Source organism: Poeciliopsis prolifica, unplaced genomic scaffold (genome assembly GCF_027474105.1).
Source record: "Poeciliopsis prolifica strain line A6 unplaced genomic scaffold, Auburn_PproV2 SCAFFOLD007, whole genome shotgun sequence".
In the NCBI taxonomy this organism is placed as follows: domain Eukaryota; kingdom Metazoa; phylum Chordata; class Actinopteri; order Cyprinodontiformes; family Poeciliidae; genus Poeciliopsis; species Poeciliopsis prolifica.
In genome coordinates, this window is record NW_026562382.1 from 12,180,016 (window position 1) to 12,197,906 (window position 17,891).

Below are 17,891 nucleotides of genomic sequence, written 5' to 3' on the forward strand. Positions count from 1 at the left end.
TTTTTAAATGCGTCACACATTTTTATTCAGTTCTAAGGGTTTGCATCAAATATTATTTGACGCAAACCCTTCTATTGTGGCTTTAGCTGTTTGTTGAAGGTTATTGACCTGCTGGAACATGAGCCTTAGCCCCATAGCTGAGCATTATACCTACTGTTCTGTATGCTTACAGTATGAACCTTCCACCACATGTCAATATATGTGTGATGTTGTTGTTTGCATAAAAGCCAAATCGGTAATGGTTCACTCTGATCTGATCACCTTATCCTATAGCAGTGTTCAATACCGGGCTCATGAGAGACTTTAAATGTGGTTCACTATCGCCTTCTTTTTGATAGTCTTTTATAAAGATTTATTGCATATACTATATCTGACACATGGCTTATATACATTTTAGAGAAATGTCCTGCCATTTTGATCATTTGTACACATCCTCCTATTGTGTAACGGTTCACATGCAATTAGAGTAGCACTCACCAAATAGGCAAATTAGCAAGGCAATATCTTAAAAGTATGTTCATTTTTACAATCATATGTACAATTTATTATGAAAACTGAGGCTATCATCACATTAAATCCTAACAAAACACACTTTAATAGTATACTTTGTTGTTGTAATGTAACACAAATATTGAGGGGTGAATATTTTTGCAAGGTTCAATTTATATGTTTGAAAACTTGCGTGTTGCAGTGGGACAAAATGCACCAGACTTCAGCTTCTTGTCAGTCCTTGTCCTCCTGACTTTTGAGCAGAAGAGTGATTTGTCTTTTGATCCAACCGCGTTTGATGCCTTCAGCCCAATGACCCATGCTGTCTGTCTCAGCAGTGTTAAACCGAACCAGAACAAGATCTGCCTTTTGTCTGTCCCCATCAGACACATCTCCCTGCTTGGCAGAGCACAGGACTGAGACTTAAGCCCATTGAGAAACTGAGAGAGGAAGAAGGGGAGAAGCAGGTGCTGCAGAAGCAGTGAGGTGGCAATTTTCTTGTGCACTACTGATTTCTGACAGACTGTAAATCGAATTGCCAGGATTGCAAAAAGTAGAGGGGACTGTTTGAAGGGGAATTATACACAATAGCCTCAGCATTTTACCTCCTTTTCTTTTCAATGCTCTTCTCAAGAAAATGAAAAAAAAGGTGAATGAGGGTTAACAGGAAAGAAGGTATGAGAGTCTGAGATCTGCAGATGCAGGTCCACCACAACCATCACATGACACGGATTTCCTCTTTCACACATTATGCTTTTGGCTGCACATGCAGGGCTGGGCCACACAATTAAATTGCTCCTGCAGGAGGAGGCTATGGTGCTTTGAGAACTACTCCACCATGCAGTCCACCATGAATATCAATGGACTTCAGCGACAAAGCAGCCAAGAGAACTGCAATCTGGACCACACTTTGAAGAAGAAGGCTGCTCTGTGGTACAGGCGCTCACTGAGGGGGAACAATGACCGACGCCGACAGAACACCAGCACCCTGCCCAGAGGCTACAAGGTGAGACTACAACTCAAGAGCAGCTTGCAAGCTGCTGCAAAATATAAAATGTTTAAATATTCTATATTTCAACATCTGGAAAATGAAGCAGTACTGAGATTTTTATGTAAAAGATATGTCACAAAAGTATTTGGAACAAGGTGACATAAACTCCCTAAATAAATGTAACATTTTATTACTGTTCAGAGGTTTGCAACATGCAATTAAAGTGATATCAGTATGAATTATTTTGAGATGTTCAAAGCTGTTAAAAATTAAAGAGGAACTGTGCATTCTCCCTCTGCAGCCGAAGCTCACCCCCACCAACTCTCTGGTTGATTACATGGACCCGCAAAGGTAAATAAGTTAGGCTTTATGTGCAATTTTTTTTAATTACCAGGATAAATACAAATATTTACCCTGGTAATCATTGAAGAATGCCATTGAGAAACAACAATATGTCTGAAAATAATCATTGTTGCATGTATGTTGTAATGCAGAACCACAGTGGTGTTGGAAAAACAAGACAACGAAACATTTGGTTTTGAAATTCAGGTATGCAATTTCATCTTTTGCTAACATTATAAATGATGCATTTAAAGTGTTCAAGATAAAAACAGTTTTCTATCAGGCTTTGGTCCTAATATCCTGCATCTCGTTTGCAGACGTATGGTTTGCAGTTAAAGAGCACATCTGAAGTGGAGATGTGCACCTTCGTGTGCAACATAAAGGAAGACAGCGTGGCTGAAAGTGCTGGGTTGACCGCAGGTTAGTCCACCCACTTCCTTGCTACCCTATAGACCCTATACAAGCACACATCAAGACTGTTAGCTAAAAGGTTATGGAAACATCACTCACCACACGTCAGTTGAACACGCCCATCCACACTGACAACTGATGCTCGAGTGGCATGCATCTTCTCAAAGTTGTTTTTATTTTGTTGTTGTCACAGGAGATGTTATTGTTACCATCAATGCGGTCAGCATAGAAGGATTGTCACACCAACACATTCTTGACCTCATAAGACAATCAACCAATAATCTAACGTAAGTAAAGACCTCACATTTTTCTGGAAGAAAACATAAATCACCGTAAAGAAGCAATTTTATAACAAGACTTCATCTGGTTCCAGGTTGGAGACTGTGTGTGGTAACGTTGTGAAGAAGATAGAGCTTGAGAAGAAACTCAATCAGCTCCAGGTGTGTTCCTTGCAGCATTAAGTTATACTACACTACACTACTGGGGGCAATTCTAATTATGGGTTATAATACCCAACATCAGAAGGCGAGGAGAAAAAAAAGGGAGAAAAGGAAATTAAAGTTGAAGAATTCCCTTTGACTCATCAGCTTCAAACACCAGAATTGCGCAACAGGAATTGTTGTCCATAACAAGGCTTTAAGCCCAGTCATGACTTGTCATTCAGTTCATGCAACGTCTGATGACCTCTTTTTAGCAAAGCTTTCATAACAGCTGTGGTTCCAGCCAGAAAGACACTCTGAGGTCAAAAGATTTCAGTGGATTCACAAATAAAAATGTGCCAAAAGAAAATAGCAATAACACTCAGAATACTCAAAACATCACTAAATAACAAAAGAAACCTTTTTACTCAAGATTTTTTAAATAACTTGATGAAAGTTGAAAAACATATGGTGCAAAAATTATTTATCACAACTGAATCCAAACAAGTTGATCAGGGTTCAAAGCTGAACAAACTGTCACTTGATCTGGTTGTCTTAAAGTTTCCATAGGAGTTTCAGAACCTTCTGGAAAGAAGTTGTCATGAGAGGTTGATCAGCCAATTAGAAGCTGACTTTGGTCCGCTTGTGCTTTGTCACATTGAAAAGCCAGCAAGAATGTAGTTTATTGACTGAAACTACATTCCTTAGACTAGACAGAAAGCAATATAAACAATCCATCCTGGTAGATTAAACTGTATCCTGACTGGAGAGGCTTTGATACTTAAGCTTTTAAGTGTAATCTTACTTCTGAACAAAAAGACAGTCACATACTTAACACATTAAATGTTTAAAGTTAGCTTATCAATTACTATTCATGTATTATTTCAAAGGTTTCTAAATGTCTAAATTAGCAAAAATAAGATGACAAAACATTTATATGTAATGACAGCCGTTTAGATAAAACGAATTCTCAGCATAACTGTTAGAGAATTTAAAAATATTAAAACCTTGTAAACTGTTATGTAGATGATAGTTTTCTCTTGCTAAATCTGAAAAGTCTTGCAAGGGCAATTTTATGGGAGCTTTGTAAAAGCGGATAAATGCATGTGAGAAATCAACTCAGAAATGTCTCTGCACTACACCATCAAAATATAAACTGTCCCATTTTGCTGTCAATGCACTGTAAGCCAGCATCACCTGCAAACTAAAACCATCCACACTATTTTTACTATTACATTCTGGGCTGTGGCTCAACCTGTAGCCACCAATCTTCTCAATGAGAGCTACGCTTTAAATCAAATGGGTCATTCTGAGTTTATAAATGTTGTGACACATTTGAAAAGAATTAACCTTGATTTTTTTGTTCTGCCCATGCAGCAGTCCTTGCGTGAGAAGTTGAAGGAGTTTCAAGCGCTCTCATTACAGGAAAGAGGTCTGATGGGAGGTGAGAGCTCAGCTGTCAGACCACAGCACTTCCTTTCGCACTGCCTCTGTCATTTCTTCTAAGCTGGCCTGTTTTTTTTTATTGTGAATTACTGCAGGGTGTCAACTTCAGATAATTTAGATTAAGGTGTTTCCCTGAGAAAGTCACAAACAGCTTTCAAACTTCCTGTTGCATGCACTATTTCTTGGTGTTTGAGTGACAAAGACTCTGTTGTGTTTCCAGATAATTTAAATGACAGCAGCCTCAACCTGTTGATGGACCCCTCGGGTATTTTGGCCTCCCCCATGGGGCGCCGGGGTCGGCGTTTTTCCAGCGACAGCAGCTACAGGAGTGGGATGACAGACGACAGCGACCAGGCCAGTGTGTTTGGGGATGTGAGCTCACCCAGTCCCTACAGCGCAGCCAGCACCACGGATGATGGCTGCTTCTTCTCAAAAGACTTCCCCCTGCAGGACGGGCCAAGGAGCCTCCATCACCAGGCCTTATGCCGCTCCAGCAGCTCCAGTCTGGCCGGCAGCAGCACCTCTCTGTCTCCATCCTGGGAAGAAACAAGGATCTCATCCCTGTTTGGGACTCTGCCAAGGAAAAGCAGGAGAGCCAGTGTGCGCAAACAGATCTTTAAGTTAATTCCTGGACTTCAGCGATCGGTTGAAGAGGAGGAGATGGGAACAGCTTGAAAGGTTTCTCATGAGATCCTTCGATATTAAGGGCTGGTTGAAGGTTGTAGCAGAAGACACTGATGAAGTGTTTTCTGGCACATCAAGTTTATTCCCAAAGCTTTCTGAGCCTTGATGTGAGCTGAGCTCAACATTTGGACTAAAACTCCAGTGCAAAAGCATTACAAAAACGAATGCATGTGAAGTGAATGTAACACGATGCAATGTACAAGAGAACATATATCCTACTAACTTGAAAATTTCTTTGTGTGCATCTCACACAAAGCAGCATTAAAGACAATTTAAATTACAGATATAATCCTTACTTTGGATTTTTAAATGACACTGTTTTGACCAAAAAGCACAAATCAGATCAACAGTTAGGCAGCACTTACAAGGCATTCAGGTGCTTGAAACCAAAACCAAATCTCCAAACCATGTATGTCTGTTAAGTTCATAACAGGATGTGGGCATGAGCATACTACTTAGCTTTTTTTTCCATTGCCAAAATTACTCTCAGGATACAACTTACTTTCGGTCCACAGAAACAGTGCAACTGCTTTCCTAATTTCTTCACATCCTGAAAAACTGTATGTATATGAAACCAACTGTAAATATTTTGTTTTTAATGTACGTTTTATTTTGTTCTCTCGAGATTTTATATATGTAAAAAGGTTTTAATCAATAAACCCTGTTGTTATGCACTGTTTGACGTACCACAATTATTTTTACTGCTTACACACTGAACAGGAAGAAAAGACGCAGACAAATTACGTCTGTGCAAGTACCATATGCAAATCACTTTGGTTACTTAGAAGCAGCCAATAACGGTTCTTTAAAATTATGAGAAGGCTTCTTTCCTGCTGCAGTCGAACAGATAAAGAAAGACTGTCTGCTACTGGGCACCAGGAAACCATGATAACCCAACCTGAGTCATTTTTCTCTTGAAAATAGTTCATGATGATGCAGCAATAGAGATAAGAATCTAATCCCTTGCTGATTTTGTAAGTTTGCAAAGTTGAAAACAAACTTACAAAATCTAGTTTTCATTGCACTTCAATCTTAGTGCTGAAAAAAATACAAGAAAATACAATTTATTTGCATTTAATTTAGTGATGTAAGCATTTGACGCCAACACTATCCAACCAGAATTCTGATTCCACACATTAATTCATCATTCTGTCAACTAAAGATGTTCCTGAACATACCTTTTGTGCACAAAGCATGTCTGCCTACATCTTCTGGTTTTCAAATTTCTCCACCAAAGAGCTAACAAGGGATGATAGGGACAATACTTATATCTATACAAACCTGCAAAATAGATTTTTTTATCGATTGTTATAAAAGGTACAGCATTGACTACACTTGTCCTAATTCTTAATCTCAATGCAAGAAATTGCCTCCCATGGTAAGGATGATGAATATTGAAATAAGATGGTTAGCCTGAAACTTTACAAGATGTTAATGATCTGAAGCAACGCAGCAACTTTCAGTAACCAAGAACACCACTGACCATGCATGACGCTGTCATGACTCAAACTCTTGCAGCCCGTGTTGAGGAAAGCACAATTGTCTTCTGCTTACCAGCGCTTGCGAAGTCACTCAGAGAAAGGAAGAAAGGAAATGAAGTTCTGTGGTCAAATGAAACCAAAATAGAACTCTTGATCATCGACTTGACCCACCATGTTTGGAGGGAGAGAAATGCTGAGGTTGATCAAAAGAGCAATCGTCACACATAGAGGAGAAAGCATTAAGCTTTGGGGATAACTTTCCGATCAGTGTGCGCACAATGGCTTCACCGCATTATGTGGCCAATAGACAAGCCCATCGAACATATGAGAAATACATTTAGACCCAAAAAGTGGACACTAGCATGGCTGTGACCAAAGCAACAAAGAAGTGGATAAATAAAGATTCAGTTCACCTTGAAACCTTGCCTGTTTTCAGACCTCTTCAAGAGAAATGTGTGGAAAAAAAAAACGTTTTGGAAAGGCAAGCCAGTCAAGAAACATAGAAAAATGTTTTCTGGAGCGATGTACCTCTCCATAAACAAGAAACTTGTTTCTCGTCATTGAAGTAGTTTTGGACTACATCACACTGTGCTTGGTAATGACGATGCTCACAGTGGCTCTCAAAATGATCATTGCTCTATTTTTTATGGGGTAGCGCTTAAAACTTAATATGTCGAATGTTGATTGTACAGGCAAATTATCAGAGATCTACAGTCTGAGGTGAGAGGATTTACCTTCGACAAAGAATTGTTGAGTCATTGTTTGTGTTGTTGGCTTCCATGCTGGCTTAGCCGCCCCATGTTGGTATTGTTGAATGAGCCGGTTAGCCTTATTGCTAACCAGCCCCGCTAGCTAATCCTATTCTTTAGTATTGGTAGAATAGCATGTGGGATTTTTTATTTATTTACTTTTGCCTGTTTCTCTTGTTGTACGGCCTGAAATTTTTGTGGAATTTATTCTGATTGTGAGTGTACTGAACGACAAGTTAAACATTTGAGTGGTTGAAAAACTTAAGCCCCCAACCTTATTAAAAGCTGAATAAACATTGCAATGTAAAAATGTATTTAAGTCACAGTTATGCTTGGGGATGTATAAGAACATAAAGGAACACACTAAGTCAGACTTTTCAGTTTTACAGAAAGCAGAGATTTAAGAACGAGAACAATTGCTCCATATGCAGCTGGTTTCACCACAATGAACCTTTGTTGGGCCACAACAAAACCCCTGTTCTTCAGTGAGTCAACAAACACACAGATTACCATGGTACAAACGCTAGGGAGCACCATGCAGACCCCTCCTGAATCCACTGTGGGCTGGACGCTTTCCTCGCTCTTTCATGAAGGACAACAACATGCTGGAGGAAGACTTGACCGTTTTTGTTTAGTTTTAGATTCAGCAAACAGAATCATAGAAGATGGCAACAATTACATCTCTTTCAAACGCATCAAAACTCAGAGTTGATGAAGAAGAAGATGCACAAACTTCAAAGATACTGGAGATTATTAATGGGAGAACTGTTGATGCCTCAAAAGTGACAGAAGAGTCTGAGGACAGAGAGGTTTGGTCAATGGAGATGGGAGATGACTCTGTGTTCTACAGTGATGAGGAGCACGCTCAATTGGACAAGGAATCTGTCAACTTAACTGGCTTCAGTGGCAAAAGGTGCAAAAATCCTGTTAACAGTGTGGCTGATGGTGAAGGTAGCCAACAGATGGAGACTAATCCAGGAGAGAAAGGAAACTTGGAGATGAAGAAGGAATTGAACCAGTGCATCATCTGGACTGAAGAGGAAAAGCAGACGCTGGAGACATTTACTACTAAAAGAATGCATGTTTCAGACCCTGAGGAATCATCTGCAGAGTTTTATGTCACACCTGGAAAGTTTGGGAAAACGTCTGGAGTGTTTGAGCAGCAAAATAAAGCAGCAACAAATGGTATGATATTCTTAAAGTCTAGGTAAAACAAATGTTTTCACATTTACATTTACAAAAGCCTACTTTTGCTTCTTTTCTCAGCGGACCAAGTAAAGAAAGAGGAAGTGATGACAGAAGCTGATACCTCAAATCAAAACCTGTTTGACTTACTCAACATTGACAGTTATATACATTTGAATGGGGATGCAGAATTTCCTCAAAGACTATTTGGTGCTGACATCCAGAAATCAAGTGACATGCAGCCTGTGCGTGATGTGGAAGCAGAGTTCCTGCAAAACCCCAGCCAAGTTCAGTTGAACCTGCCAGGGCCAACAAAATCTGACTGCAGCACGTTCAACCACCTCTCCTCCTCCAAATACAGCACTGTGTCCTACCGCAGGATCCGCAGAGGCAACACACGGCAGAAGATAGAGGAGTTTGAGTTCCTGCTAACGAGTAAAAAATAAACGAAGGGCCAAACACATCACTACAAGCTTGCAAATGTTCCAGCTCTGAAATATACGCCTGTAGTTTCAGAAACCCCTGATGATATTCACAATATACTTACATCTGTGACACACCTAAATCTATTTTAATGCCATTATATTTGAGAAATGCCTAACTTTGTTGTTAACGCTATAGGTATCTATTGTGAATGTGTATGTTATACTAATTTAGGGATCTGGATAATTTATTTGAACCAGAGATAATCATACAAGAACAAACTGCAACAATTAAAAAAAAAAAAAAACAAGTATTGGGCAAACAAGTTTGAATTTACTGAGGATTTTCTGGGTCAAATTTAGAAGCACATGCTCAAATACATATATGCACGTGTTATGGCCTGGCTCAGATGGCCACAACAAAAAATAGGGAACCAGAATAATTTTTCAGTCCTTCAGAGAGGCTTTTATTAAAAGTTACTGTCTGGGGAATAATGAGCAACAGCCCAAAATGTGCTCACTTTGTCTGGTCCTCCCCTCAGTCATGGACCCAGTTGGACCTCTGGTCACAAGTCCCACAACGTGCTAAGCGATCTGCCGGCACCGCCTCTGGATCCAACTGGGCCTGGATCTTCTCTGAGTCTGGTCCTTGGCGTCTGCGACTTCTCATGAGTGGAACGGTGCTCTTTAAATACAGTCACGGTGGCCACATAATCAGAGGCATCTCCCACAACCGAGGACCTTAATTGACAATTTACCACATTGCCACATAGCAGGGGCTGTCACAGCACAACATACGCATTTCATAGACGTTCACATGCTACATGCTTTTTGTGGCCATTTAGAAACTTCTGGCATCAGTGTAGCATTTTGACAGACATAGTAAAGTTAGCCTCTTTTAACCAGTTCGGATGCATTTAGGATTGTCGTTCTGCTGGGCTTAACATGCCAGCTATTGAATGGACTAGTATTAGGTGAAAGTCTCACCTCGACTCCTCCAAACATACTTTTGTGGAAAAATTATGCAATCTTTGATCATAAAACTTTTCTCCAGGAGTTTGGTGCTGATTTTGGAGCTGACGGTTCTGTCTCGGTCGACATCACCTCAGATCGTTCTATTGCTAAACTGGCTTCACTCTGGACAATTCACTTATGTTTGAGCTTTTGTGGCTCGTGATTGTTCAAGTCAACTTTCTTTCACTGGAAGAAGCACGTTAGGTCAGATAAAATCTGGATGCAGCTCAGTATCCCGCAAAAACGAAAATCTCAAGCAGTTTTAGCTTCTGCAATGGCCTTGTACACAAGATATGAGCTGTGCTTAAAAGCCACAGCTGAGGCAGTCAAACAACCAGTTCAAATATTTGAGTTAAGTACTCGGATAGAATGACACTACAGTTGACTTACTAAGACTTGAATGACATGTCATAATAATATCTAGAAGAAAAAAAATCAGATCATTTCTTAACAGTCAGTAAACATTTCTGCCGATATGTTGTATTTACTTGTCACTTAGGGTTTTAATTTTTAGATATTGTAAGTATAAAGAGTGAAAGTTAAATATGAGGACGTTTTTTAAATAATATACGATAACTGTGACATTTTTAGAAGTAAAATCTGTTCTATTCATCATCATGGCAAAAGGTTAAACAAAATAAAGAATTCTAGCAAGATTTTTATGACTGTTTTATGTTCATTATAAGATGCTTCTTCCATTGTTTTGGCCAAAAAGAGTTCAACAGTTGGTTAAAATGTTTGTATAACAACCCAGGTTTATTTAGGCATCTGAACCAACACTCCCCCCTAGTGCTAGGAAAATAAATCATACCATTGAGAGTTTAAAATCAAATCAAAAAGATAAAGCATTTAAACCCAGATAAGCAGCATAAATTACATCACATCCTGTAACCCACACTTTTTTTAAAATGTGAAATAATAAATTCTTCATTTGATATTCAGTTTATGAAGAAGCAAAATCTGAGGCACTATTAAACCATTCCATACATATTCATTGTAATCCCAGTTTTTTTAAAAAACACTTCCAGTGTGTTAAATAAGATTGCTATCCTTTAGCAACCAACCCACACATGGATATTCATGCAAATTTCTGAATCGCTTCAGTTCCAGTTAGTCCAGGTGTGGCAGTTGGACCACAGTTTACGCAATAAAGCCACTGGACGTTTTCACAAAGCGTCGTTAAGCTCATTATTGTAGGTGGTAACGTGTGAACTCCCACTTTTGGAAGACGCTGCTGGGCTGACATGGACGTAGACGGACAGAGTCATCCCGAGGTTCTGCTTCCAGGCACATGTGGTTGGGAACAAACTCTGAGATGAGATGCTCCGTCTTTGCAAACACAAAAGAGGAAGCACGATTAATAAACAAAGCAGTAAGTATGTCTTTAATTCTACTACAGCAGCAGTGTGCACAGAGAACTTACTAGAGCAGAGTTGGAAGTTTTGTAGAACCAGCGCTGCTCACGTTTACTGTTGTCACATGGCAGCAAAGCAAAGCCACCTCCTGTGCTTTGGGCAGCAACACAAAGGTCCTGGTGTCGAATCCTCTCAATCCAGGTGTAATTAAATTGCTGATTCTGAAGTACAAGGGATAAAAAGGGAAGAGTTAATGTAGTGTGTAATCAAAGTGCTTAAAACACCTTGGAAAAGTTTTCATAGCATCTCAAATTTTTGTCACGTTACAACTTCAGTGTATTTTATGTAAAAAGTGAATATAAACTCACAAAAATAATTGTAAGTTGGATGAGGAAACATTATTAAATGTTTTACAAATAAATCTGATTACATTTAGCTCCTCGGAGTCAACACTTTGTAAAACAGCTTTTTATTATGAGTTAATAAATAGTTCCTTAGGTTTTAACCACAACATTTTTTACAGATTCTTCATCGGAAATGGTTGAAACTCAGACTGGATTGAGTGTCATTGCACACTCAATCATTCAAGTCTTGCCCCAGATTCTTAATTGGATTAGGACTGTGCTTTGATTAGGCCATTCTAACACATGAAAAAGCTTTGATCCAAACCATTAGACTGGAGCTCTCACACCACTTTTAAGTTTATTGTCCTGTTGGAAGATGAACTTCTGCCTCAGATTTAAGTCTTTTGTGCCGTCTAACAAGTTTTCTTCCAGAATTGTAGTATTTGTGGTTCAGTATTCAAATATACACCTATTAGTGAATTTCCAACTGCAAATTATTCACAGAAATTTACCTACTTCACGCACTATTGGCTGTTTTTTGCAAAGCAGAAAATCCAGGATCAGCATTTATTTTCTTGCTTGGCCCCCAAAAGTAGAAATAAGGATAAATAGTGCTAACATGGCTTCCAGTGTGTATTAATGCACATAAGAGAAGAAGACTAAACATAAATGCATGACACACAATGCTTTTTTGGAAGAAATGTAACAAAAAAGTATAATTTTCTTATCTTTCACAATCATGTAATTATTTTGTGTTGTTCCATCTCATATGTTGTGAGTTGATAAAGTGAAAAGGTTCAATGGTTATGAATACTTTTGCAAGGCACTGCCATCAATGCACAATCCCAGTGCTGTAAACCATGAAGACAATTACCGTAGTTACTAAGAAATACCTCAATGATGGTGCTCTGAATCCAAAAGCATCAGATTTAGAAAGCCTCTGTCTTGAACCCCACCCATGTTTGTCATGGCTTTGGTCCCAGCTCAGACTCTGAATGCATTTGTGTGAGCGTGGATTCTTTTTTTGTTATGCTACGGCCACAAACTTGCAATTAATCCAAAAATATCTTCCCCTCAGAAAGATTATAAGTAAAAACCGTAAAACATTTTTTAGAATCTGCAATAATATAAAGAACAAAGAAAAACAATTCTTACCTGATTACTAAGATCACAGATCTCAAAGGACAAAGAGTTTTTCTGCAGGGCAAGGCATTTTCTCAAGCCCCGATTGAAGATCTAGAAAATAAAATGTAACTTTTAGAGATATAAAATTGCAGTGCTGGGAAGATATTTTGATTGTTTTGATGAAAAGATCAACGGGACCTTCATGAAGCAAAGCAGCATAATGAGCTTTATCTGATAAAAATATACAAACACCACTCTCTGAACCCAACCACATACCAGGCCCTCAGCTTTGACTACGGGAATATCCATGTCCGGAAACACGTTATCCAGGTACCACTTGAAGCTCTTGCATTTGAGTTTCTTCCTCAGCTCAATCTGTTCTGTGAGGTTGCCAATGTCAATGACCTTTTTATCCAGCAGGTGCTGGTACCCGTGGCCATAGAAAAGGTCTTTGTACTCGTCCAGCCAAACCTCAGCCACCCTTGCCAGGTTACGCTCCACTGTTTTCTGTCTGTCCTTCGGGAATTTGTAGGGATTCTGTCCTCGGAAAATGTGTCCCACGCGAGAACAGGGGATGATCTCGATCTCTCCTCCACACATCCAGATCTGTTTAAAAATGGCAACATGTTCAGGCAGCTGGAGCCAAGTAGACAGAAATAGTGTGATCACAATTCAGATTGCCAAAAACAGAAAAGATTTTCACCTTGAATGAAATCTCCATGTTCTCTCCACCCCACACATCCAGACCAGGATCATAAGCGCCGAGCTCAAAGAAATACTTTTTATCAATGGAAAAAAGGCCACCTGCCATAACCGGACACCTGCAAGATAAAAACAGAGTACATCTCCATAGATATCAAAGCATGGAGAGATCTTTGTTTTGTTTCACAGTGCTGTTTACTGTTTTCAGATGCCTTCCTCCTTTGCTGCCAGAAATAAAGTTGCCCAGTGGTTGTGTTTGTAAATATCAACCAATATTACGGCTAACACATATTCTGAAGATTTACATACGAGAAAGTTGTTGTCATGCACCTCGTAATTTTATTACTTTTCTTTTCAGAGCAGAAATACTGAAGAGGACATTTACTGGTAATGATTCTCTATGAAAATCAAAAAGCACACAATAAAAAGCAGAAGAGATGCAGAATACTGTTTCTCTGATAAAAGCTCAGGGTAGTAGGATGTAAACTTGCCTAAAGGGGCCAAAACTAAATGTGAAATATAACGAACAGAAAGGTGTTGGTAAGGACAATACCTGATTGGATCTGTAACTTTCATGTTGTTCTTTTTAATGACATCCTCTGGTACAGGGCTCCAGCCAAACACCAAAGGCCATTTAAAAATCCCTCTTTGGAAGTTGTCGACGAGCATGTAACTGTGATTAATGAACACAAAGTCACACTTTTTACTGGGTCAACTACTAAAGATAACTCTTATTTAAATGCAGAGTACTTCTACTCTGCATTTATACAATTTATGGTAAGTTAGTTACCTCATGTCCTTATCACTGATGACTTCGATAACTGGACAAGGCACCTTCTTGCGATCCAGGTAGACTCTCTCCAGTAGTGGCTCCAACCAGCCCACATTACATTCGATATGGGAGTCAAGAAAGGTAAGAACCTCGCCTGCATTAGACACAAACAAACACTTGTTTTCAATTAAAGCTAATACTGACCTCTATGTAATACATATATTTTCAAATTTTACTGTAGTATTGATCTTGTCGATTTTCTGAATCTACCACTCACGTCCAAATCTTACAGGTAGGTAGCTTGGACAAATAAGCAAGACTGCTTTGACGAGGTGACATGCCTTATGCCTTTGAGCTGTAAGGCATGTCACCTTGTGATATTTATTCATATGCTCCTATCCAATTTTAGCACATGAGAGATGTGTGGCTATTCTCTTCCTGCAAACATATGGTTGTGTGACTGAATGTAATTTATGATCAGATACCAATTAAATCAAAACCTCAATGTATTTTATTGGGATTTTATGTGACAGATCAACCCAAAGTAGTGCATAATTAAAGAACAGTGATACATCATCTTGAAAATGTCTTACATGACAATGCAGGACTGTTCACCTAAAACCAACAAGCCATGAGATGACAGCAGCAATCAGCAGCCAAGGAGTCAATGGTAACTCTGGAGGAGCAGCAAGAATGCATACCTCAGGTAAAAGAATCAGTTGACAGGACAACTATTTATTGTGCGTGCTGCTAATTTAGTTTTTATGAAAGAATGGTTAAAAAAAAAAGAAGTCATTGTTGAAAGAAAGCTAAAAATAGGTTTTGTTTGCAGTTTTGACCTAAGCCGTGTACAGATTCTCCTTCCTGCAGGACAATAATCTTAATGCAGTTTGATCTGATGCAATTTTTCAATTTTAATTAGGCTGAGCTGTTTTTCAAAGTTTATACAAAAATCTAAGCCTCTAAATATGCAAAGCCGGTACTCGGGAGGATGCATGTCACACCTTCTCAAATTGTACACAGTTCTGCTCTATTTTGTGTTGGTTCATCACATAAATGTGCTGAAGATTTTGGTTTTAATGTGACAAAAAGTCTATGAACAACTTAATCTCATACTCCCCTTAGTTGCGATAATGACATGTAATTGTTTTGATTAAACCTTAAAGTTAGAAAAAATATTCTCATGAACGACGTAGCATCCTTACCTTTGGCAACAGCTGCTCCAGCCAGTCTCGCTCGGATCAGGCCTTGACGCTCCTTTAGACGAATTATTCGCACTTTGGGAAACTGTGACATGTACTCATCCAGCTGCTCCTTCAGATAGTCTAAAAAACATCAGTGTGAAGTAAGATCCAAGGATGAACATTACACTAAATGCAGGAAATGTATGTCACAAAGTGCTGAAATGTTTATATTTGTGAGAGTAAATTTGATAGATTACACTTAGCAGTGAGGGTCTTACCTTTAGTACTGGCATCATCAACCAGGATAATCTCCTTGAGGAGATGCGGTGGAGATCTGTTGAGAACACTGTGGACAGAGCGAAGGAGCGTGGACCACACCTCGTCCACAAAGCAGAAAATCACAGTGGTGGTGGGCAAATCGTTATGAACCAGATTCTGTGCACACCTGGAAACATAACAAAAGACTCAAATAGAGCAGGCAGATACATTTTTGAGTTGAAACACACAACAGAACAGAGTACTCACGTTTCCGGCCTGGTGTCGGGAACGGCACGGTCCACTGGGATCTGGTCGCTGAGGTAGACGTTGAAATGGCCCTCGTTCCATCTCTTCATCACCTCTGCGTTTTTACTACCTGGAAGGATCACCGGCTGGCCGAACTGGCCGACAGCATTGGGGTCTCGGGGTGCGTGGGTCGCGTCCAGAGAAAGCACTTTGTGGACACCTGGTTTCCTGACGGCACTGGAGCTGTCTCCTGCTTGGAGGTTGATCTTTGGCTTCACGTCCTCCTTTCTGTTAACATCCTTGATGGGTGTTTGCTGAGATATTGTCTTAACAGGGTGTGCCTCGTCTGCCGTAGAATGACTCACTTTTATTCCATTCTTAATAGGATCCTTCTCAATCTTTTGATCTGTCTTTATTTTCTTGTCTTTTAAAGGTTTGTGTGCAAATTGAGCAGTTTCATTAAGTTCTGTCCTTAAAACTGGCGCTTTTGTCTTAACAGCTGGTTGCACTTGAGGTACACTGGCCACTGCTACATTTAAATCCCAGTTCACTGCCTTCTTCTTAGGAAGGCTTTCTCCATTGTTTTGGTTAGACAAAGCAGATTTAGAGTTGTCACTTTTGGAATGGTGACCTTCCTGTCTCTGATTGGATTGCTTGACCTCAAACTTTGGATTCAGTTTATGTCTATAGATGTGGTCCAGATTGAGGTTGGGGCTCTGCTGTATATTCCCAGGACGTGTCACCCTCTGCACTGGGTGTTTGAACCCCCTCCTCTTCGCCTGTGTGACCCCAACATGTTGCTGTTGATGCTGCTGTTTCTTCATAATCATGATCTCCTTCTCTCGGATCACCCTCTCTCTCACTAACTGGCTGTTCACGTCGTTTATGGACATGCGAAGAGCTGCCATGTCAAACAGCAGCCAAATCACAGAAGCGACAAACACGAAGGCGAGCACCCTCCCACTGCCCCGCATGTATCTTCTAACCTTCATCATTTTCAGGCGTTTGAAAACAAACCTACATGTGTTAAAGTGTCATTCTTGAAATGAAACACTCCTGTGCAAACTTTGAGGAAGTTACTTGCCTGCGTGGCATGTATTTCACGGAGAACCAGGAGTATCCAGAGCTATCAGTGAAGACATCCAGCAGAGTCTGACAACAGTCAGGCGACACAAAGTGGGTTTAATCCCTCCATACCGTCCCGCTCCTGTCACGTCCAGCCACCCGGAAACGTCATCTCCAAGACGAAAGATTCAACAAATCGGTCCAAGTTAGTTAAAACTCACCCAAAAACTCTTCTGCAGCGACGTCTTGACGTCTCACAACTTCTTTAACAGACACATATTTTTGTATGAGGACGTAGCAACTGAGTTTTACTCTTGTCTGTGCTCTGATTGGACGGGATATCAGGGAAGTCTGGCCTCCAAGATCCTGGAAAATATCCGGAGAAAGGTGGAAGGAGACAGGAAGCGCGGTATGCTCCTTCAGAATAAAACTCACCGTGTTCAACTTAAAGGAACAGTTTGTGATTGTTGAGGTGAGTTTCTATGAAATGCATTAATATATTAGCTACAGTGGATAGCTATCTTGGTGTCTTCAGGATTTGTTTGACCCGGAGGCTGATGCTAGTAGCTAACTCAAGGGACCCCTGCTGTCTAAAAACAGCTTCAGTCTCAAAAACATAATGAAAACACGGTTTTTCAACCTTTGGCATTTGGAGGTTAACTCGTTTTCTTTATCACTGTTTTAAAATCGAAGGCATTTAAAGTTTTTTTTAAATACAATTTTGCATGATTTACATTTAGAAATGTTCTGTTGCTGCACTTACAACTTAAATATATTTTATTATGCCAGTTAACTAAATCTTGTTCCTGTTTTTATCTCTGTTTTTCAAAAATATTAAACAATACGAAAAAGGATTTTAAAAAAAGAGAATGCAATCAAATGCATCTTATTTAACTAGAAACCGTTAACTGATTTGCAACAAAGTCATTTTCTATACACCACACTTTTCATGCTCATTTATCAACTGTGACGGTTGGATTTTTTGTTGTTGACTTAGTTATCTTAATTTGAAAGTCTTAACCGGAAGCACTTAGACATTTCGAAGATTTGCCTCACTTTCACATTCAGAACAACCCACCAGCCACCGGTGTAAATTTTTATAGTAGGTTGGCCATGGAGCTTAACACATCCTGGTCTAGGTGGAGTATTAACAAAGGCAAGGACTCTCCCACGTCACATAATTAACCAGACTTTATGCAGTCGAAAA

At 39.6% G+C, this 17,891-nt stretch overlaps 3 protein-coding genes across 3 annotated transcripts; 2 read left to right on the top strand and 1 right to left on the bottom strand.

Moving 5' to 3' along the window:
* The first annotated feature begins 1,269 nt into the window (after window positions 1-1,269).
* cytip (cytohesin 1 interacting protein) lies at window positions 1,270-5,439 on the top strand. Its single transcript, XM_055032051.1, has 8 exons — window positions 1,270-1,495; window positions 1,782-1,831; window positions 1,975-2,029; window positions 2,140-2,242; window positions 2,427-2,520; window positions 2,607-2,673; window positions 4,030-4,096; window positions 4,319-5,439. The coding sequence occupies exons 1-8, from the start codon at window positions 1,328-1,330 to the stop codon at window positions 4,771-4,773; spliced, it is 1,059 nt and encodes a 352-aa protein (XP_054888026.1). The 5' UTR covers window positions 1,270-1,327; the 3' UTR covers window positions 4,774-5,439.
* Window positions 5,440-7,549: 2,110 nt separating this feature from the next.
* On the top strand, window positions 7,550-10,289 carry LOC129361443 (uncharacterized). Its single transcript, XM_055032291.1, has 2 exons — window positions 7,550-8,197; window positions 8,279-10,289. Exons 1-2 carry the CDS (start codon window positions 7,678-7,680, stop codon window positions 8,641-8,643), a joined length of 885 nt encoding a protein of 294 aa, XP_054888266.1. The 5' UTR covers window positions 7,550-7,677; the 3' UTR covers window positions 8,644-10,289.
* Window positions 10,290-10,362: 73 nt separating this feature from the next.
* On the bottom strand, window positions 10,363-17,048 carry LOC129361442 (polypeptide N-acetylgalactosaminyltransferase 5). The gene is made up of 10 exons (XM_055032290.1): window positions 15,641-17,048; window positions 15,394-15,560; window positions 15,137-15,256; window positions 13,950-14,085; window positions 13,713-13,832; window positions 13,161-13,278; window positions 12,734-13,063; window positions 12,488-12,568; window positions 11,057-11,209; window positions 10,363-10,962 (listed from the first exon to the last, which is right to left on the bottom strand). The coding sequence occupies exons 1-10, from the start codon at window positions 16,612-16,614 to the stop codon at window positions 10,822-10,824; spliced, it is 2,340 nt and encodes a 779-aa protein (XP_054888265.1). The 5' UTR covers window positions 16,615-17,048; the 3' UTR covers window positions 10,363-10,821.
* Window positions 17,049-17,891: the final 843 nt, after the last annotated feature.